The 23,652-nt window shown below is 42.6% G+C and overlaps 1 protein-coding gene across 1 annotated transcript in view; it reads left to right on the top strand.

Annotated features, from left to right (window-relative positions):
• Positions 1 to 23,652, top strand: part of adgra2 (adhesion G protein-coupled receptor A2) — an 86,054-nt gene that overhangs the window by 15,435 nt on the left and 46,967 nt on the right. Inside the window, exon 2 of the mRNA XM_003226729.4 lies at positions 16,991 to 17,062. Coding sequence (XP_003226777.2) covers positions 16,991 to 17,062 — 72 coding nt within the window. The remainder of the gene's footprint in view (positions 1 to 16,990; positions 17,063 to 23,652) is intronic.

Below are 23,652 nucleotides of genomic sequence, written 5' to 3'. Positions count from 1 at the left end.
GTATGTCTACCGGAGCCGGACCTGGACCGGGCGGCCAGCCGATTACCTACACCATCGACAAGGATGAGGTGGACCGAATCCGTGATAAGCTCAATGCACAGGATGGGGAAATAAAGGGTTTGAAGGAACGCGGAATCCGTCTTCCGGCCATGGCGTTGCCAACCAAGTTTACTGGAGAAGCTTCTAAGGTTCATGTTTTCCGTCACCAATGTCAAGCTTATCTAGAGGCCCGTGCTGCCGAGTTTCCCCAAGAAGACATCAAAGTGGCGTGGGTTTACAGTCTTCTAGACGGGCCAGCGGCCAACTGGGCGACGGCACTGTTCGACCAAGCCTCTCCACACCTAAGATCAGCGCAACGCTTCTTGGACCACCTTAAGGAGACTTGGGGAATCGAGGACAATTTGGAGACAGCCGGTCACAAACTCCGCCGCCTCTTCCAAGGAGACAGACCCATGTCTCAGTACATAGCCGAGTTCCGAGTGCTGGCCCACAACACCGGCTGGAATGATGTAGCCCTCAGAGGACAATTCCGGGAGGGTCTCAACATCGAAATGCTGGAGGAAATCTCCAAGGTGGATCCTCCCCAGACCCTCGAAGCACTCATTGATCAATGTTTACGGGCTGAAGTCATGATTGCCAACAGGAAACAGTGGGTTCGAGGCCAGAGCGGTAGAGCTGGGGCAAAACCCCCCGCTCCCGCCAGCGTTCAGCCACGTCCAGTGTGGAGACCCCCACCACCAACCCCATACCCCAGAGGAAGCGAGGAGGTGCCGATGCAGTTGGGCAACGTGCGTCCCAGACTAGATGCCGCCGAGAAGGCCCGTCGTCAACGCTTAAACCTCTGTTGGTACTGCGGGAACGGGGGCCACTTCGCCAGAGAGTGCCCAGCCAAAGGGAAGCCCGCCGCCCGTCTTGCGGCGGCGTCCTCCACGGAGACGAAGGCGTCTGAGGCGGCTGGCACACAGCCGGCGGGGGAAGCCAACGACCGGGCGTAGAGAGGCTCGCCAACCCGGTCAAAAAACCCATTCAAGAGCCGCCAACCGGGGTCCTGTTCCTTCTAGTGGTCACCTTATGGTCAGCAAAAAAGGGACCCGTCATGATCCACGCCATGATAGACTCCGGAGCCACCAACAATTTCATTGATAGAGAGTATGCCGACTCTCTGGGATTACAATATCATGACTTCAAGAATGCCCGTGTAGTGCAAGCCATAGACGGCCGCCCCCTCAAGACGGGCCCCGTAAGCCAGTGGTCGGAACCCACCAGGATGTGGATAAGAGAACATATGGAAGAGATTTCCTTCTTTGTTACTGAGGTTCCCCATTTCCCTGTGATTTTGGGGATTCCATGGCTGACACTTCACGACCCAAGCATCTCCTGGTCCAACAGGGAGCTGCAGTTCGCTTCAAAGTACTGCCAAAACCATTGCCTCGTAGCCAAGGTCTGCCATACCACAGACACCGAGCCCATTATCACCTTGCCAAAGAAGTACTCCGAGTATTGGGATGTATTCAATGAAAAAGAAGCCGAGAGACTACCCCCACATAGACCTTATGACTGTGCCATTGACTTGGTGGAGGGGGCCCCGATCCCGCGAGGGCATCTCTACTCCCTGACTGAACCGGAGCAAGAAGCTCTCAGGGAGTTCATAGAGACAAACCTTCGCAAGGGATTCATCAGACCCTCTCAATCTCCAGCCGCCTCCCCGGTGATGTTTGTGAAAAAGAAGTCAGGAGACTTACGCTTGGTGGTGGACTATAGAGCATTGAACAATATCACAAAGCGAAACAGCTATCCCCTGCCTTTAATCTCGGACCTTCTAGACCGACTCCGAGGAGCCAAGGTCTACACCAAGCTGGATCTTCGGGGGGCTTATAATCTAGTTCGCATCAGAGAAGGGGACGAGTGGAAGACCGCCTTCCAGACTAAATTCGGATTATTTGAGTCCCGAGTTATGAATTATGGATTATGCGGAGCTCCCGCAACGTTCCAGCATTTTGTCAATGACATCTTTCAGGATTATCTAGATCGGTTCTTGATAATCTACCTCGACGATTTTTTGGTGTTTTCTAGATCACAATCAGAGCATGAGAACCACGTCAAAATGGTGTTACAACGATTGCGGGATCATGGGCTCTATGCCAAGCTGGAAAAATGCGCTTTTGATCTACAAGAGGTAGATTTCCTGGGGTACCGCATCTCGCCTCTAGGGCTCTCCATGGACCCGGCAAAGGTTTCAGCAGTATTGGAATGGCGGGCGCCAACCAACAAGAAAGAGGTGCAGCGTTTCTTGGGGTTCGCGAACTATTACCGCAAGTTCATTCCAGATTTTGCCCGCTGGTCTGACCCAATCACCAGCTGCATCCGTGGGAAACAGCCCTGTCCAGCCCTGGACAGATCAAGCAGAGAAAGGGTTCCAGCAACTAAAGAAATTATTCACGTCCCAGCCAATTCTTCAGCACCCAGATCCTGAAACCCTTTTTGTTGTGCAAGCAGACGCCTCTGATGTGGCAATTGGGGCTGTACTCCTACAACCGGTGGGAGATCACCTTCATCCTTGTGCCTTTTATTCCCGTCAACTAACAGCACCAGAGAGAAATTACACCATCTGGGAAAAGGAACTATTGGCCATAAAGGCAGCCTTTGAAACTTGGAGACATTGGCTAGAAGGGGCCAAATTTCCCATTGAAGTCCATACTGATCATCGGAATCTAGAGCATCTAAGAACCGCCCGCAAACTAAATCAGAGGCAACAACGTTGGGCTTTATTCTTTGAACGTTTTAACTTCCAGATTCATTATGTAACCCCAGCTCAAACCAAGCAAGCAGACGCCCTGTCACGTAAACCGGAATACGCTGCAGGACGCAAGGAGACCTTTGAATCCCAACTATTACAACCCGAGAACTTTGCCACGCTCACAGTGGGGAACACCAAATCCACTCTCATTGATTCAACTTCTCCTACTCTTGGACCCCTCTGTGCTCAAGAAATCAGGGCTAGTCAGCAAGCAGATGCCTGGGCGCAAGACCAACTCCGTCAAGGATTGCAATTTCCCTTCTCACTTAAGGATGGACTGCTTTGCTATAGAAATCATGTTTATATCCCACCAGGGCAGGGCAGGGAAAAAGCACTTCGTCTGTGTCATGACTGCAAGCCAGCAGGGCATTTCGGACTATTTAAAACCATGCATTTGATCCTAAGAGATTTCTGGTGGCCCAAGATCCGCAAGGATGTGGAAAAATATGTCAACACCTGCCCAGTATGCCAGCGCTCCAAGACAAGACGGGAGAAGCCCTCAGGGCTTCTGCATCCCCTTCCTACTCCATCTCGCCCATGGGAAATAATCTCTGCGGATTTTATCACTGACCTACCACCTTCCTGTGGATTCACCACGATCCTAGTGGTGGTGGACCTTTTCACCAAGTTAGCCCATTTCATTCCCTGTGAAGGCCTTCCCACGGCCAAAGAGACGGCAGATCTATTCCTCCAACATGTTTTCAGATTACATGGATTGCCCAAGAGTCTGGTCACAGACCGTGGATCTCAATTCACCTCTCGTTTCTGGAAGGCACTACAAAAACTATTGGGCATAGACTCTCGTTTATCTTCAGCTCATCATCCTCAAACAGATGGGCAAACGGAGCGCACCAATGCCACTTTGGAACAGTACCTTCGCTGTTATGTAAACTACCAACAGGATAATTGGGCTTCTCTATTACCACTGTCAGAGTTTGCCTACAACAATGGAGTCCAGGCTTCTACAAAAGAAACGCCGTTCTTTGCAAACTACGGCTTCCATCCACGTTTCTTTCCCCCTGTCATTGAAACTTCAGAAGTCCCCGCAGCAGAGGATTGGCTGCAGGAACTCACAGCGGTGCAACAACTTTTGCTCCAACAACTAGACCAAGCCAAGGAGGACTATAAACGTCACGCGGACAAACATCGCCAACCGGGCCCCGAAATCAAGGTAGGAGATCGGGTTTTTCTGTCCACTCGCTTTTTGCCCTCCCATCGCCCTTGCCCGTTTCATTGGCCCCTATCCTGTGGTGGCGCAATTAAACCCCGTGACTTTCAAACTCCAACTTCCGCGTTCAATGCGCATTCACCCAGTGTTTCACCGCTCCCTGCTCCTTCCGGCGGATGGTGTGCGTCCTGATACAGACCAACCGGCCCCCCCTCCTGTTTTGATGAATGGGGAGGAGGAGTTCGAGGTTGAGGACATTTTGGATTCTCGCTTTCACCGCCGCCGCCTGCAATATCTCATTGACTGGGTGGGTTTTGGCCCTGAGGAACGTTCTTGGGAAGACGCCTCCACAGTCCATGCTCCTGATCTGACCCGTCGCTTTCATCAGACCTATCCCGCCAAGCCACGACCTCGCGCCTCGGGGAGAGAGTCCCAGTTTGGGAGGGGGCTTGAGGAGGGGGATAGTGTGATGACTCATGGGCCTTGTAGTCCTGCTCATGACATTGTGATGCCTGATGAAGAAGAAAACTTGGGTTTTTTACCTTCCCAGTCAGAACTGGAATCTTCTCAGCAAGATCTTTCCCAGGCAGATCTGGGAACCTTGCACCTGCAAGAAAGCTGTGTCCCAGAAGTATGTCAAACAAACCCTGAGCCTACATCTCCTGTGTTCTCTCGCCATGAATTTTGTAAACAACAGAGAGGTTTGGAAGCAGCCTCGCGCAGGAGTGCTAGAATAACAGCTAAGAATTTAGCCAATTAAGCCTGCTTTTCGTGAGAATCTTTAAGGAGTCAAACATCTGGCCTCAGAGTTTAGCTTTCGTTTCTGGTTCCCAGAGAACTGCTTCGGCGGGAAAGTTAGACTCTATATAGGTGTTTTACCCGCGAAGTAACTTTGCGGAGTCAATTCGTCAGCCTCCGGAGCGAGTTGTGTCTGGACAGCGCGCTCCGTTTCAAGCCTCGTTCCTGCTCAAGCCTTGTCCTGGTTTCCAGCCTTCGCTCCTGTTTCCCAGCCTTTGTTTACCTACGGACCTTGCCTTGTTTCCCAGGACTAAACCTTGCCTTGTTTCACGGATTTTACCAAGTTATTCCACGGACCTTGTTCTTGTTCCTCGTTACCTTGTTCCACGATTCAAGCCTTGTTTCAAGTATCAAGTTATTTCCTAGCCTTGCTCAAGTTCATGGACTAAAGGACCTTGCCATCTCCCCTCACTTTGCCTGGCAAAGTGAGTGTTTCGGTTATTGGATTACAACTTTGGACCTTAATATTTCATATTGGACATTGTTTCTTTGGACTAATTCTGACCTTTCCTGAAAGGTCTAATTCTGGACTATTTTCTACACTTGTTTTTATTAACTTTATATATTCCTTCAATAAAGATATTAGATAGATTCTGGCCTCTGTGTATGGTTATTGGTGCCTTGCAGCCTGGGTCCTGACAATTATCTGCTTTGAACAGGATTACAGCAGAGTCTCACTTATCCAACATAAACGGGCTGGCAGAATGTTGGATAAGTGAATATGTTGGATAATAAGGAGAGATTAAGAAAACACCTATTAAACATCAAAATAGGTTATGATTTTACAAATTAAGCACCAAAACATCATGTTATACAACAAATTTGACAGAAAACGTAGTTCATTACACATTAATGCTAAGTAGTAATTACTGTATTTACGAATTTAGCACCAAAATATCACAATGCAATGAAAACATTGACTACAAAAATGCATTGGATAATCCAGAACGTTGGATAAGTGAGACTCTACTGTATATGAATCTACACTGCTATATAATCCAGTTCAAAGCAGATAAACTGGATTTTGTATGGCTGTTTAGAAGGGGCCTTTGTGTGCCATCTTGTGAAACTGCAGTTTGAATGAGTCTTGTCTCCAGAGATCGTATCTTCTGAAACCTGCAAGATGATTTCTTTACCCTTTTCTCAATGAAAAGATGAATCGGAGGTTTCCCAAAGCTGTACTATATTATACTAAAAACTAGACTAAAAATGACTCTGGGGATGTTCAGACAAGGCGGAATGGGTGCAGAGATCGAAAGGGTTAAGAATTCTTGGAGGCCATGTTGGCGGCAGATCAGAGAGACTACTGATTTCATCTCAACTATCCAGTTCCTTGCCTTTTCAGGGAGGTGATCTGGATTTTGTGGCAGAAACTTGGAAGGTCCCTAGTTTGTCTTACAAGCTGAGCAAAAACAACCCCCTTGTGAACCCATCCTCCCACATCAATGTACAAAGGTAGCAAGCTCTGGCTTGTTGACTCTAGGTCATTGGGTTCTTTCCATTCCCAGCTAGATTGCCAGATTGCTGTCCATATATGAGCAGTAGATACATGTGGTCTCCTCTCCTGGCAATGAAAAGGGTGACATGAGGAGCTTCAAAAACAATTATTTCTGCTGGATCAGAACAAAGCTCTTCCTTGAATTAGGTTGGATGACATGGGGCTGGAACTGGGAAGTAATAAGTCACAAGTAATAAGTCCCTGGCAACTAGAACCTGTTTGATAGCAAATGTAAGCAAAGTTACATTTCAGAAGAAATGCAGTATAAACTAGAGAAGACATCATGCTCTTCCACACAGCCATATAACCCAGAATGTCAAGGTAGATAATTCACAATATCTGCTTTCAACTGGATTATCTGAGTCCACACTGCCATATGATCCAGTTCAATGTGGATTTTATACAGCTGTATGGAAGGGGCCATTGATGTAATGAGTAACTTTTGTAGTTACAGTCAAAACTTGCCATTAAAGGCACTTTCTGGGGCATTTTGATAAGAATTGTTCAGATTTTATGCCAATGTCCAATCCACAGCATTTGCTGACTGTCTGAAGCAGCGGTTCTCAAACTCCAGGGAGTTTTTGGGGCTCCGCGAGTGCCCCACCTCCTCTGGGATTTCTGTTGCTGCTGCTGCTGCTGTTGTTGTTGTTACAAAGACTGGATGGCTGTCTATTGGGGATGTTTTGATTGTGTTCTTCTTGCTTGGCAGAAGGGGGTTGGACTGGATAGCCTCGGGGGTCTTCCAATAAATAATGTTTACTATTAGTATGTGGGATGTCACAGGTACTTTGGGCATTCCCTGTTAGATTTCCCAGTTCTGAACAAAAATAGCTGGAACGAACCCTTCTTCTAGAAGTTCCAAATGCTTTTTGCAATACCCAAGTTTCATCCCTTGGCAGTCTTTAAGACTACATAATGACCGGATCAACTTTGCATATTAGATGTGTGTGGATATCTTACTATGTGGCCTTGGGGCAGATGGCAAAAAAAGGCGTCTTGTCTCGTAAAGGCAGCTGGAATTTCCTCTTTGAACAATAGGGAACTCTAAACTCTATTTTCCACTATTTGTTTTGTTAACAGCTTCCTCCAGTTCTGAAGCACATTTAGATGCGCAAGAGACTGAAACAGTGCTATCATCTGATTATGGGATTTTTTTAAGTGGCTGAGGGGGGAAAGGAAGGGGCCTGAGGCTGTTAGGGATGGTGGGAGTTGAAGTCCAAAACAGCTGGAGGGCCAACGTTTGCCTATGCCTGCTGTAGAGGGAGATGGTGGCTGGTGGAAACTCAAACAGGAATACTTTAAAAGCAGCAACATTTTATTGATGGTCCATCTAATGACATGCAAGGGAAGAGGAACACCGTGATTTCTCCCCTGGTTCCTGCCCGTATTTTATGAATGAGCAGTTTGTATTCAGTTTGCTTGAGGACATTCTGTAAACATGGTGACAGTACTAGAAATCCTCTGTTCTGGAAATCATCCATCTGTGTTTCTTATTAACAACCAAGAAAGCAAGGCATTTAAAAGTGAGCATGTACCTTGCCTTTGCAGAGTATGTCGGAAGCCTGGTCCTGTGTTTGTCTTCCAAACCACGATTGGCTTGTTGCTGGGAGAGCTTCTCTGAGCAGTCAAGTCCCTTTATCCTGTGTGGGTCCAGGGTCCTCCCACCCCCCTATCAACCAAGTCAGGGTTTTGCCAGAGCCAGAGCAGAGGGCTTTCCGGGCCTCTTTATCATAAAGTAAACAGTTTAGCGGACCACAAAAGCAGCCTTCTTTGGGTCTTAGTCCCACGAGGGAGAAGCCAGCTGTGCTGAAAGGAGAGGGAGAAAAGGCAAGCACCCACCGGTTCCCTCAGCCGCTCATTAAGAGCTTTTCTAATGAGCAATTAGCATTCCCAAACAGCGCCTTCTGTCAGGAGAGCCACCGGGCAACCCCCCAGCTTCTGACAGCATGTGGCTGAGAGCCACTCCAAACTCTTCCCATTCTTTCAGTCGAAATGCCTATTGCCTTCTCTTCAAGAGGCCCTTTGGCAGGCATTGGAGCAAAGCCACAGGCCGAGAGGCTGCTGCATTCCGTTACAATGGGAGATGGCGTTCCTGCTTTGGTCATCCCAAGGGAAACCCTCCTCGCCTCCTGTAAATATGCAGCATTTCTGGCTCTGCTATTAAATAGTTTGGCAATTCCAGTGCAGGGCTCTCTCTATACTTGCAGTTTGTCCAATAACAGGCAAACAGGTTATTATACTAGAGGTTGCTTCCTGGATAACATTTTCTCACAAATGATTTTTATTGTGATTTTCTCAACAAACAAACAAACAAATAAACAAATATACATTAACCATAAGACAGTATAACAGACAGGGACAGAATTGAAGGACGTGGAGGGGGGGGAGGGGGGGGAAGGGGAAGGTAGTGGGTGGGTGCGTTAGTTAACTTCCATTTCTAATTCTTCTTACATCTTTTAATCAATCTTTACTTATTTGTATCTTATTCCTTAAATAGTCCTCAAAACTGGTCCAGTCAGTAGCTTTCACAAATGTTCCATTCGTTCTTTTGATCAGGAAGGATAGTTGGTCCATATTTTTGATTTCCAGTAGTTTTTCTAACCATAATTCTTTTGTTGGCACTTGTGTGGATTTCCAGAGTCTTGCGATCACGAGTCTTGCTGCGGTAATAAAAAGGGTAAAGAGCTTGTCTGTATTGGGGTCGATCTTATCCCTAGGGTCGTATAGACCTAGTAAGAGCAGTTCTGGTTTTTTAACAAATTTAGTTTTCAATATTATATTACTCTCCTCCAAGATTACAGTCCAAAATTTTTCTAATTTCCTACACTTCCACCACATGTGGAAGTAGGAGCCTGTATGGGTTTTACATCTCCAGCATTTATTATTTATATTTTTATACATTAGGCCAATCTTTTTTGGTGTTAAATACCACCTATGTATAAGTTTAAGCCAGTTCTCCTTCAAGTCTACAGAGTATGTGTATTTGATTTTTTTATTCCAAATGGTTTCCCATTCATACATCTGAATAGGTGTTTCTATGTTTCTCGCCCATAGTATCATTGCATTTGTTACGGTCGCAGTTTCCGTATCCCAGGACAGTAGGTTGTTATACATTATACTTATATTTTTCTTATTTATAAGGATAAATTTGTCCCAAAATCCCTGATCTTGCTCAAAACCCACCAGATTATCTCTTTTATAGGCCTCCTTAATTTGAAAATACTGATACCAGGACACATTTTTGTTTATCTCTTGTATTGTTGTTAATTCCTTCAATTTTGGAGGGGTTTTTTTATCATTCTCTATAACTAACAATTCTCTATATGTGGGCCAATTTCTCCACCCTAATAATCTTCTATGGTTGGCTTCTATTGGGGATAACCATAGCGGGGTTTTGGTATAATACCGGCCTTTATACTTATCCCATATTCTCAGGAGGGCAGATCTTATAAAATGATTACCAAATTGTTTCTCGATCTTCGTTTTCTCGTACCATAAATATCCGTGCCAGCCTTTTCTCAATTCATGACCTTCCAAGTTTAAAATCTTAGTTTTTTCTAATTTAATCCAATCTTTTAACCAACAAAGAGCACACGCATCGTGATATAGTTTGAGGTCTGGTACACCAAATCCGCCTTGGTTCTTCCATGAGATCATCGTACTATATTTTATCCTAGCTTTTTTATTCTTCCAAATAAATCTCATAACTTCTTTTTGCCAATCTTTAAATAATTTTGTACTTCTTATAATTGGTATGTTTTGGAAAAGGTAAAGGAATTTTGGGAGAATATTCATTTTTATTACTGCTATTCGTCCCATTAATGAGATATTTAAATTTTTCCATTTTTCCAAATCACTTTTAATTTCCTTCCAAATTCTGGTGTAGTTTAAATCAAGTAGTTGGTTATTTTTTGCTGATATCCAAATCCCTAAATACTTTATTTTGGATGGTGTTTCCAGGCCTACGATGTCCTGTAGCTCTTTTTGTCTCTTTTTGGACATGTTTTTAGTAAGAATCATTGTTTTCTCTTTGTTAATTTTAAGGCCGGCAACCTTTCCGAATTCTTCAATTTTCAAGATCCAATTTTGAATGTTCTGAATTGGGTTTTCTATGATGCAAATAACATCATCCGCGAAGGCACGATATTTATAATCTTGTTTGTCTAATCTGATACCTTGCAAGTTTATGTCTTTTTTAATTGCTTTCAGGAGAATCTCTAAGGCCATAATAAATATTAACGGCGAGAGGGGGCATCCCTGTCTCGTTCCTTTGCTGATTTTAATTTTATTCGTTTCTTGCCCATTGATTTGTATTTTCGCCCATTGATCCTCGTAGATACTGTTGATACCATTTTGGATTTGTATACCTAGGTCTAATTCTTGAAATAACAATTTAAAAAAAGTCCAATTCAAATTATCAAAGGCTTTCTCTGCATCCACAGAAAGAAAACCTACTTCTCTTTGATTGTGTTGCTCATAAAATTCCACGGCGTCTAATTATTCTTACGTTATCATTGATGGTTCTGGAGGGGAGGAAACCTGTTTGGTCTTCTCCTATCCATCCATCCAAGAATTCTTTAAGTCTATTGGCCAGGATTTTTGTAAAAATTTTGTAATCAGTATTTAAAAGCGATATAGGTCTATAATTCCTGACTTCGGTCAGGTCTGCACCTTCTTTGGGTATCATTGTTATAGTTGCCTCCTTCCATGACTCTGGGATAACTTGGTCTTGTAAAGCCTGATTCATTAATTTTTTTAGGAATGAGATCACTTCTGGTTGTTCTAATTTGTAAAAGCCTGCTATAAAGCCATCTGGTCCTGGCGTTTTATTACTGTCTAGGTTTTTTATTGCCTTGAGGATTTCTTTTTCTGATATTTCCCTGTTAAGATCCAGTCTTTGTTCGTCTGAGATTTTATCCAATTTTTGTTTCCCTAAGTACTCTGTTATAGTCTCCGGATTTATATTATCTTTAGAGTATAGATTCTCATAAAATTTTTGAAAGGCCTCTCTTATTTCTTTGTCCGAATTTACTATTTTTCCCTCAGTTTTAATTTTCATGATTTGTCTATTTTGTTTTTTCTTTCTTATTAGCCTGGCAAGCCACTTCCCTGGTTTATTTGCGTTTTCAAACGCTTGTTGCTTGACCCATTTAATTTGTTTGGCCACCTCTTCTAGGTCCCGTTTTTCTTTCATTTTAACTAAAAGCGCTAGGTTTCTTTTTATCTCCTGATTTTTGGGGTTAGTTTTCAATTCTTTTTCTTTTGCCTCAATTTCTTTATTCAACCTGCTCCACTCTAAATCTTTTTGCTTTCTTTTGCTGGAGTTTAATTGTATAAAAAAACCTCTTGCTACTGCTTTATAAGCATCCCATACCATTTGGGGGTTCGTTTCCCCATTATCATTTATACTAAAGTACTCTTTAGTCAAAGCCTTAATTTTGTTAATATCCTGCTCCTTTTTGAGTAGGTTTTCGTTTAGCCTCCATTTTTTTGAAACATACTTCTTGTTTATTACCATTGTTAGTGGGCAGTGATCTGATAAATCTCTAGCTAATATGTCTATATGGGATATTGTTGTCAGCAGTGATTTAGAGGTCCAGATCATATCGATTCTGGACCATGCTTGATGCCTGTTTGAGAAGTGTGTGTAATCCTTTCTCTTGGGATTTAATTCTCTCCATGGGTCTATTAAATCATATTCCTCTTTTACTGCTATAAGATTTTTCGGTAGGGAGGATGATTCTTTCACTCTCTTAGATCTATTTGTTTTGTCTAACTCTATGTCTAATACTCCATTAAAATCCCCAAGAAGTATCATATGGTCAAATTCTGTGTTGTTAATATTTTCTCTCAATATTTTGGTGAATTTTGTTTTGGGGCCGTTAGGCGTGTAAATGTTACAAATCAATATTTTTTCCTTTTCAAAATCTATAGTTACCGCAATTACCCTGCCCTCATTGTCTTTAAATGATTCTTTAGCTGGGAATTTGTCATCTACATATAAGACTACCCCTCTTTTCTTAACATTATCTGCCGCAATAAAAGATTGGCCTAAATAACCCTTATTTTAGAAGCTTTATATGCTTGAGGTCTATATGTGTTTCTTGTATTGCTATAATGTTGTATTTTTCTCTTCTTAATTTATTAAATAGTCTGTTCCGTTTATTCGGCGCGTTTAACCCATTAACATTATTTGAAAAACATTTTAATTGACAACTGACTTTACTCATCTCTATGGGTTTCTTCCTCTTCCTGTTGTTCTCCCACATCCGAGTCTTCTTGGTCCGTATTCAAATCCAATTCGGCCACTGTTGGGTCATTGTGTTTGGGTGAGTCGAATCTTCTTTTCTTGGTTTCTTTAGGATTTTTACCGCTGCCTGATGATGATGATAGTCTGTTTACGTTTACATCTTTCTTTAGCATTCTAAAGAATTCTTTTGCTTCTTCTTCTGTAGTTATCCAAATTTTATCATCTTTGTATGTTGCCATTAGGCCTTCATATTTCTCCCATCTGCATTTAATTTGTCTCCTCTTGAGTTCGTCTGTGAGGAAGTAATACTTTCTTCTTCTGTTTAGCGTCGACTTTGGGTACTCCTTTAAGATAATCACTTTCCTCTCTTTGTACCAGATTGGGTTCCGAGCATTTCTTCTTAGCACTTCATCACGTGTAGTTTTTTTCAGGAAGTGTACAATAACATCCTTAATTGCTTTGTTTTTTTTGTAAAATTAGACTGCACTCTATAGACTCTATCAATTTGCCCACAGGCCTCTTGCTCGGTACATTGTAGGAGTTGGGCTGTTAATTGTGTTATCACCCATCCTATGTTCTCCTTCTCTTCTTCTTGCACATTTCTATATCTCAATTGGAATTCTAATGCTTGGAATTCCAATCTTTCCTGTATTTTTTCCAACTTGGTCCCCTTTTCTTCTATGGACTCAATCTTTTCTTGCAGTTTGCTTTGCGTTTTGTCATTCTTCCTGTTTGCTATTTTTAAGTCACTTATGTCATTAGAGTTTTTTATAATTTCTTTCTTCATTGCGCCAATCTCCTCTCTCCATTCTCTCTTTAAATCTGCCATTTCTTCCTGAAATGTTTTGTATTGCAGGTCTTGTTTCTTGGCTATCATTTGGACCTCATTCTGTAGAAGGTCCTGCTTATCTGAGATTTTCTTAATCTCTCTTAGAATATCTTTTAGACCCCCCTCCTCTGGAAGTGAGGACCTTCTTACATTTATTCTAGAGTCCATTTTCTCTTTCTCTAATTTCCACTTGGGGGTTGTCATTGCTGGGTTTTGTAGTGGTTAGTGACGCAGATAGGGCTGCGGGTGTCCGTTCTTTTACCCCAATATGTATGGATATCGATAAGTAGACCAACCAGTTATTCCAAACCTTCAGCAAGCAATACTGCTTTGGAACTGGGTTGGGCCTCCCCGCTTCCTTTTTCCTTACCACTCTCCCGTTTACTCAGCCCCGGGCCGTTCCGTTTGTTTACCGCTTCTCCCTCTGCTCCGTTCCGTGGTTCGGTGGGTCCCTACTATGGGGGAACGGCGCTTTAGTTTATTTGTTTTGTTTCGGTTGGCTCTGGATTTTGCTGGGGTTTGCGTTGTGCCTCACTAAATGGTGTCCTCTCGGTAACGCTTGCCCGTTCCCTGGGTTCCTTTCTGTCCCTTCCGGGTCTTTAGTAGTTGGCGCTTACGTCAGAATCCGCTTCCTGTGATTTGTTTAAAGAAGAGCACTCTCTAGACAAAACAACATGGCGTCAAGGACATCTCTGCTCTCCCGAGGCAACACAGTTCCTCGTGGGACCCCTCCTCTCCACCTCTGCGACCTCCACCCCACGAACTTTCCTCGGTCGCTTCCTTTCCTCTCGTCTGGCGAAGGAAACCGTGCGGGTTCGTTTTATTTATTAGTTTACTAGTTTACTAGCTAGTTCTTTCGGCTAGTTGTTCAATTGTTCAATAGGCGCTTGTAGTCACCCGCCCGTCAGTTTACCGCGGTTACTGACTTTTAAATAGGGGTCATTGTTTCGGACTATTTATTTTGCGGTAGCACTCGGCTTACCTTTTATTCTCCTGTTAATAATTGTGCCGTGACTAGGCTGGCAGATAGTGCGGTCGATTCCCCGCTTCCCGCCTGTCGACCCGCCGGTCTTGGTTCTCCGGACCCGCTAGAACCTCACCCTTGAGGGGTGAGGGTCGTTTGGGGCCGTCGGAGTAACCGATGATACCAGCGTCTCTTCCCAATTCGATCCAAGGGAGGAGAGGGAGCTGCAGCTCTACCCGGTCAAACTTGCGGTTGGTTCTCCCAGAGCCCTGGGTGAACCCAGCCTGTCGCCATTGTCACGCCACCGGAAGTCCCCCCTGGATAACATTTTCAAACTAAAAAAATAATATTAAACTTATTTTAAGATGATGATGATAATGATGATGGTATGAAACAACCTGAGTTAATCATGCAGTTTGGTTCTGTTTAACGATATAATCAGGGATACTGCAACATTACAGACCATTATATGATCATGCTGACTTTGTGAACATAGGCTTTATTTTGAGTTCATCATTATCAACAATTCGTATGTGTATTCAATGCAGAAATATGATAAATAAAAAAGGCATTTTTCATGGAAATGTAAAAATACTGTGGAATAAGAGAGGTTCATAATTTCAAACCTATTTTTGTACAGGTGTCCTACGGGACATACAGAATTACACTATAGAATTAATACAGTTTGGCAATCTGTTAACTGCCATCGCTGGACTGAATTATATGAACTGGATAATATGGCAGTGTGAACTCAGATAACCCATTTCAAAGATGATATTGTGGATTATCTGCCTTGATATTCTGGATTATTTGGCAGTGTAGAAGGGGCCCTAGAGAAGTGTGACCTTCTTAGAATATCTAGATCCTCCAGCATCACTTTGTGATCAACATCTGCTGGAGATTAACTATAAAATCATGTTGGGAGACCTAGGGATTCATATTAATCAAATCTACAAAAGTTAAACCTGCAAATGCAGAGAGCCTACTGTAGAGGCTTATTTCAAAGTACAAATGCAACTTTCAAAATAATATCGTCAGGCCTGAAATGAAAATGCAATAAATGTATCTTGCCATAATAGAGCCAGATAGTGACCAATTCACCTGTGTTGGTGCACCTGAATTTGTTCAATCTGTTTTGGTGCATGTGAATTTTACATGCATGACATGGTTTTCAAATATTTTCTCAGAATGGGAAGGGATTTACTAAAACGACTTAACCTTCTGTTTCTGCAAAAAACTGGTCCACCAATTGTTAAGCATAAATACTTATCCATAACATCAGTTGGATGGGGTCCAAGGCTATAAAACCTTTTGAATAGTGGGATGATGAATGAGTGACTCCAACATACTTTGAATTCCTTGAATGCAACTGTTATACTGCTCACCTGTTGCTATTTTGTACCGCTGTTGTCTTTTGAATAAGAATGGGAAGAGATAAAAATGACAACATCACAACCTTGAACCACAACCTTGGAAAGAGGATTGTATTGAATATAGAAGTTGAATTAGGGGGAAATGATGGATGATATGTACATATGGGGCTTATATATGTAGTCCATCAGATAAATGGTCCCCAACCTTTGGTCCTCCGGGTGTTTTGGACTTCATCTCCCACAATTCCTAACAGCTGGTGATCTGGCTGAGATTTCTGGGAGTTAAAGCTCAAAACATCTGGAGGATGAAAGGGTGGGAACCACTGCATTAGACCAAGGTGAACTATCATAGGACTGGTTTAAAAAAAACCTTGTGAAATGCATTCTTCCAACCAAAAGCAGGTATAGAAAGCATATATATTAAGAGCAGGTTGTCTCTGAGCATCTTTTGAGTTGTGGAATTTGTGACCAGTGCTGGAATTTCAGAGTCTTCTGTCACTGGAATCCATCCCTTCCTAATGTTATTTTGGAGACTTCTAATTTGGGAGAAAAACATTGTAGTTGTTGCTGCTAAAGTTGGGAGTTGGAAGCCCTTGCTGATCTACTGCAAATCATTGGAAACTCAACCATCAAATCCAGATGCACCTTCTACTCAGATTGTCCAGTTGTCATTTAAGAAGGACTAACTTCTTTGACATACAATCACCGTTCTTTAAATTCCTTTTTCTCAATCCCAAGTTTACACCTGCCAAATGTCACCGCTCCTCAAAGAACTGGCGTGAGAACAAGCAGATGTTAATAATTGATGGAGCATTTTGCATATGGAGATGTATATAAGTGAGATAGGCATCCCTTATCTGGAATTCCAAAAGCCAAAATGTTCCGAACTCCCAAGTTGTTGTCATGGATAGTTGAGATAGGGACACCTTTTCTTTTTGATGAATCAATGTATACACATTTGTTTCATGCACAACAGTATTGATAACATTGTCCAAAAGCGCCCCAAGGATATGTGTATAAATACATTTTGTTTTGAGACTTGGACCCCATCCCCAAGATGTACACAAATTCCAAAATCAAAATCCAAAACACTTATGGTTGGATAAGGGATACTCAATCTGTACATAGCTTGGTAGAACATCTTCATGTTGGCATTCATTTCATACATTATTCATACGTGTCATTCCTTGCCATTCTCTCCCCATAGAGCTGGATATGGCTGAGGACCACACAACTAGCACCCACCGACTTCAAGCCATGGTTGTCTAGTTAACATAGAATTAATAATTCACTCTCTCTTTCTCTCTCTATAGGCTCTTGAGCAACAACAAGATAACAACCCTAAAGAATGCCTCTTTCTTTGGACTACATGCTCTTGAGAAGCTGTAAGTGCCATTGTGTATTGTATGCAGTTCTGGGTTTTTTATGAAAAACTGGGAAATTATCAGTCAAAATGCTTGGAGCACACAATCAGCTACTATAAGAAGCAGTGAAGAAGAGCACTTAAATTTTACTATAGCAAATGAAGGATATGTTTTGAGTTTTACACAAGAAGTTAAACCCTTATGCCGACTGAACTGCTGACCTGCAGGTTGGTGGTTCGAACAGGGTGAGACGGGGTGAGCTCCTGTCTGTCAGCTCTAACTTGTGGTGGCATGAGAGAAGCCTCCCAGCAGGATGGTAATACATCCGGGCATCCCCTGAGCAACGTCTCTGTAGACGGCCAATTCTTTCACACATTAAAGGAACTTGCAGTATGCTAAAGTCACTTCTGACACGATAAAAAAAAGTTTTACACAAGTTGAATGTTATTTCCTGGGTATCCAGTGTCCTAGTAAAGAAATACTGTATACAGTTCCTTATTCCTATATAAAGTATGTGAGTATTAGAAAATAAGCAAGTTTCGGTAAGAAATTCATTTTACTATACATACGCATGTATAAGTTTGTTTATATGTTGTTTCTATTTATCATGAAAGAATTCACCAACTTGCACAAACTTCTTATTTGGGAAGGAAAGATCATATTATTTTAAGAAAAATCCAGTGCAAGAGAAAGTAGGACTCATACTTTCCCATCTCATTACTAAAGCGAAACTCTGGGGCAAGAAAAGATGTTGGATTATTTTGGATCTAAAGGAGAATCTTTGGGTGGCAGGAGTACCATGAGTAAACAAATGTGATGCAATGTTTGGATGTTGGTTGGGATTTTGGTTTCTTGTCTCCACCAAACCATAACACTCACTGAGTGACCGGATGCTAGCCTTCCTCGCTTAGCTCACAGAAGTGGCATGAGAGTAAACTGGGAAGATGGGCAGCCACAGATGTAAATATAAGCTTAGCGGATAAAAGATTAAATAGAAATTTAGCTAATAAATACATAAACAAGGAGCTGTCGTGGTGTAGCGGGTTAAGCTGCTAAGCTGCAGAACTTGCTGACTAGAAGGTTGATGATTCAAATCCGCAGGACAGGATGAGCTCCCGTTGTTAGCCCCAGGTTCTGCCAACCTAGCAGTTCGAAAACATGCAAGTGTGAGTAGATTAATAGGTACCGCTTCAGCCGGAAGGTAATGGTGCTCCATGCAGTCATGCTGGCCACATGACCTAGGAGGTGTCTATGGACAATGCTGGTTCTTCGGCTTAGAAATAGAGATGAGCACCACCCCCCAGAGTTGGACTCGACTAGGCTTAATGTCAAGGGGAAACTTTTACTTTTACCTTACATAAAAGAAATTCATTTAGAGTGAAGCGCATTTTGACTTGAGATGGAAGGATGTTATACCTTCAGTCCTTCCTATTTGAACTACTAATGAACTGGAAACAGGAGGGAAAATAAAAAATGTCAAGTTCCTGGGAAAAGAAAACTAACTTTTTTTCCCCCCTAGCACAACTGTTCCCAACACAAATGGAAGTCCTCCTTTGGAGGAAGTGTCTCCACAGACACATGCCTCCCCTTTTATGATTGATTTCCCACATTCACGTCCATTTCATCTTAGAAATGTGAAGAGCCAGTCCGGAGACTGGGTGGCCTCCATGCCTCCAAAGAAGGAACCAGCCTTGTTCCTCTGTCAGAAGACAAGGCGGATCTGTGGGACTCAGTGTGAAAAGGAACATTGTCCCCCTCCAACAAAGTCAACCTTCTTATCTCCTCATGAAAGGCATCTTTATAGTGCAAACGTTTTATAAGGAGAGGTTTGTGTGTGTGCATTTGTCCTCCCTCCTCCTATACGGATTGGATCCGTAGGTGGGTGAGGAAAGGGTCCTGTTGCTACACTGAGGAGGGTTTGTTCCAAGATCTTGAGTTTAAGTAAACCCCTGCATTCCAAGAGGAAACGTGTGACGATGTCTTCAAGCATTAGAAGCCCGGCTTCTTGAGGGCTACAGGGTTGGGTGAGTGAAGATATCCAAATTGAAGCAGGGAGAGAGGGAGAGAGACTAGCCTAGATCTGTTGTAGGCAGAGAAATGGGTAAGAGATTGTGTTCTTTGTGAATTCCAATGTGAAGAAACATGAACCACACTCTCAGTTAAAGGCACCTGGATACCTGGAATGAGAGGAATGAGAGGAATGAGAATAGGGTTCAAATTCCTGCTCAACCATGGAAACCCATTGTGTGATCTTGGACAAATTATACTGTTTTAGCTTCAGAGGAAGACCATAGCAAATAAGTCAGAATCAACATGAACATCATAGCAAACAATATTTCAGATCTCAATATGTTTTGCTGCTAATGATAGAGCACAAGATGTTCCTCTCTCCAATTCCATATAGAAAGAGTCAACATGAAGGCACATAGCAAACAATATTTCAGATCTCAAGATATTTTGCTGCTAGAGATAGAGCACAAGATGTTCTTCTCTCCAATTCCATATAAAAAAGTGATCCAGGAGCCCCAGAAGTTGGAGGCCAACTCCAGATCTAACTTCTGGCCGCAAAATGGACTGTTAGACACTGGCCAACCGTTATCCGTTGTGGAGAGATCTGTGGAAGGCTAGCTCAACATTATAGCACTAAAGCTAAAGGTCCAGGCATCATGGGACTACACGGGTGGGTGTTTGTCCTGTTATTAAGCATGAGATATTCAGCAACAACCACCATTGAGAAGGACATACCTTCAAAAAAAAATCAAGTAAAGAAGAATGTGAAATGTACATGGGCACACTTTTTATTTCCCTGTATATTATTTTAGTGTGTTTTATCAGGGGTTTTGTATTTTATGATTTTTTTGAATTTTATTTTATTTTATTTTTTAGTCTTTATTTTATTTTATTTGTCGTCAAGAAAAAGCATACAACAACAACAATTTAAAAACAATTGAAACACGTTCAATGCCCTGGAGCGGTATAGTTGGTACTTCAATCTTCAGACTAATTATTTATCCTGTATTTATTATGTCCTTACCTGTGATGACTCATGGGCCTTGTAGTCCTGTTCCTAGTACTATTGTGGCAGACGAAGAGGAAAACATGGGGTTTTCGCCGGTTCAGCAAGAGCCGGAGTCCCTTCACCTGCAGGATGTTGATGTTTGCCCTCAAGAATTCAGCCAAACAGGCCTTGGGCAGAACTCCCCTCCGTTTCCCAGGAAGGAATCTTATTCTAGAGAAAGGGGAGTCAGAGAAGCCCAACGCATCGCTGCCAAACATCAAGCTGATTAGGCCTGCTTCCCTTGGGAAATTCTAAGGAGTCACACATCTGGACAGAGTTGGGTTTCGCTTCTCGTTCTCTAGGGAAAGAGTTCTGTTGGCGGGAAAACGAGACCCAATATAGGTGTTTGGCGCGAGGGATTCTTTGCGGAGTCAATTGATCACCTTCAGGAGAGAGATCGTGTGTGGACTTCGTACCCCAGTTCCTTGCTTCCCGGATCAAGCTTCAAGCCTTGCCCTGCCTCGCGGTTTTACCACGGACCCTGCTTCATGCTTCATGTTTTGCCTTGTCTCCAGTCACGGACCTAGTCAAGAATCAAGTTTATTTCCAGCCTTGTTGTCAAGCTTCATTGGACTCTAAGACTCTGTTATTTCCCCACACTATTGCCTGGCAAAGTGTGTGTTTCGGTCAAGTGGATTAAAACTTTGAACTCTAATATCATTTATTGGACAATACATTTTTGGACTATATTTGACCTCATTTGAAAGGTCTGCTTCTGAACTATATTCTTCACTTGTTTTTATTGATTTTATATATTTCTTTAATAAAGATATTAGATAGAGACTGGCCTCTGTGTAAGGTTATTGGTGCCCAGCAGCCAGGGACCTGACATTACCATTTATGTGTTTTAAATGCAATTTTTTATCCTTGTATTGTTTTAATTGACTGGTTTTAACTGTTATAATACTCTTGTTTCATATTGTATTACTGTTTTATCTTTTTATATTGTAATTTGTATTATGTTGTTGTTTATTTTGTCCTTATGTTGTTTGGGCCTCTGCCCCATGTAAGCCGCCCCAAGTCCCCGCGGGGAAATGGTGGTGGGGTATAAATAAAGTTGTTTATTATTATTATTATTATTATTATTATTATTATTATTATTATTATTATTTGTTTATTAAGTTAGTTAGGTTGCTTATATTGTCTAATGTGCCTTGTCTTGATGTAAACTGTTTATATAGTTTTCTTTTGGCATTGAAATGGTTGCCGTATTGTTGGACACCATCCTGAGTCCCTTAGGGGAGATAGGGTGGCCTGTAAATTTTATATATATATATATAGCCCTGTAGACTAGAGAACAGAGTTCAGACCATGGGATTTGGGAACTCTGTGCTGGATGCAGCTGACAGCGTCTATCGCAACATGGCTGGATCAAGAGCAGCTGGACATGTTTTCATGCATGTTTTTTCCTTGACCACAGGTAAAGCAAATCAAGTGGTCAATATGTATTAATTTCAGCTTACAAAGAATGCATCTAAACTGTAGACTTAATGCAGATTGACAACACTTTAACTGCCATGGGTGAATGCTATGGACTCATGGGATTTGTTGTTATAGAAAGTCTTTACCCTTCTCTGCCAAAGGATGTGTGGTGCCTCACTACAGCTCCCAGGTTTCCATAGCATTGAGCAATGGCACTTCAAGTGGGGTCAAAATACACTCATTTTGAATGGTAGATGTATCCAAAGACTAAAAAGTAAAAGTTGCCTCTTTAATATTATATTTCTTTACCTTTTCCTGTTTCTTTATTAAACGAAATCCTATTCTTTTTTAAAACTCATGCTGCCAACTTCTCTAAAACATCTCTATTTTATTTTTCTGCTGTGCAAAATGTGCCCACATGCATATTAGAAGACCATCTGCAAGACATACGGGCAATAAAAAGATCTGCAAACAGATGTGCAATTGTGCGGTCTCACCCAAGTCTGAATGCTGCAATCAGAACTATTTACCCCTGTTCTAATCTATAGGGCAGATTGGTCAAAGACTGGGGGAAGAAGTGGAAAGAGGCTTGAACGCATTAGCTGTTGTTTCTTTAATTCTGATTTCTTTCATATGCCCCTCCTCATATTTATGAGGTTCAGTTACACCCCTTGGATCCTGGCACAAAGCTCTCATTAATGGGAAGGAATTACTGTTTGCCCAACGAGGGGACAGAAGGCTGCCACTTGGAGCTGTTTGGAGCTAGTGAGCTCTCCCTGTCCTGGGACATCCTTAGCAAATCAGTATCGACATTTGGAAAAGGGACTGTGTTTGGCACAACCCCTTCCGGAAGTCACCAGCTGGGAATTCCTGGGAATTGTTGTCTCTAAAAAAGCCATGCTTCCAGGTTGCTGTCGATACATCCCTTGGTTAGAAAGAGTCTGTTTGCCTTTTTCCAGAGTGTCACTGGCTTTGGGTGTGTTAGGCACCCCTTGAACTTGACTCCAAGCTATGTTTCTTTTGGCATAATCCCCCCTGCCTTGTTCCCTCCTCCCCACTTTTTTCGGCTGCCAACCTGGAAAACTGTGTCTAATTGGGTTGGACCCCGGAGTGCTGAAAATCTCTTTAAAGTCTCATTGTTCTGGGAGACCTGAACAAACAGCCAGACCTTATCCTCTGTGTGCTCCAGATGGCATTAACCCTGCGGTCACCTCTGGAATGTTCAAATTATGTTGGAAGACCAGAGCTGTCCATCAGAGGACACCGACAGGCCCGCCTCTCAAGCCTTTCTGCCAGCACAGGATTGTAATTTCTGCCTCCCAGATCTCCATAGGCAAAGGCGGATGTAGCTAGGATTGCATAAGAGCTTTTCTTCATTGAGTTATAATATATTGTACTGAAGCTGCTGCAGAGAAAGGAAAACAAAGGATGCATCTACATAGTAGCATTGATGCAGTCTGACACCACTTTAACTGCTCTAGTTCACTGCTGTGGGATTTTGTAGTTTTTGTTTTACAAGGTCTTTCACTTCGGGTTACTGTGAGTTTTCCAAGCTGTATGGCCATGTTCCAGAAGCATTCTCTCCTGACATTTCACACACATCTATGGCAGGCATCTTCAGAGGTTGTGAGGTGTTGGAAACTAGACAAGTGGAGTATATCTGTTGAATGTTCAGCATGGTAGAAAGATCTCTTGTCTGCCTGGGGCAAGTGTGAATGTTGCAATTGGCCAGCTTGATTAGCATGGAATAGCCTGGCAGCTTCAAAGCCTAGCTGTTTTCTGCCTGGGGGAATCCTTAGTTGGGAGTTTTTAACTGGCCCTGATTGTTTCCTGTCTGGAATTCCCCTGTTTTCTGAGTGTTGTTCTTTGTTTACTGTCCTGATTTTAGAGTTTTTAAAATACTGGTCTCCAGATTTTGTTCGTTTTCATGGTTTCTTCCTTTTTGTTGAAATTGTCCACATACTTGTAGATTTCAATGGCTTTCACTTCCTCTTCCAAAGAGTGCTGCTCTTTGGAAAACTACAATCCCCAAGGTTCCCATAGTAGTTTAAGTGGTGTCAAACTGCATTGATTGTACATGGAGATGAACCCGCACTAACCCAGTCCATAGACTGAAATCCAGACTGGACTA

The sequence above is a fragment of the Anolis carolinensis genome, unplaced genomic scaffold (genome assembly GCF_035594765.1).
Source record: "Anolis carolinensis isolate JA03-04 unplaced genomic scaffold, rAnoCar3.1.pri scaffold_8, whole genome shotgun sequence".
Lineage (NCBI taxonomy): Eukaryota > Metazoa > Chordata > Lepidosauria > Squamata > Dactyloidae > Anolis > Anolis carolinensis.
Note: the sequence above shows the minus strand (reverse complement) of the source record. Positions and strands in the feature narration are given on the sequence as shown.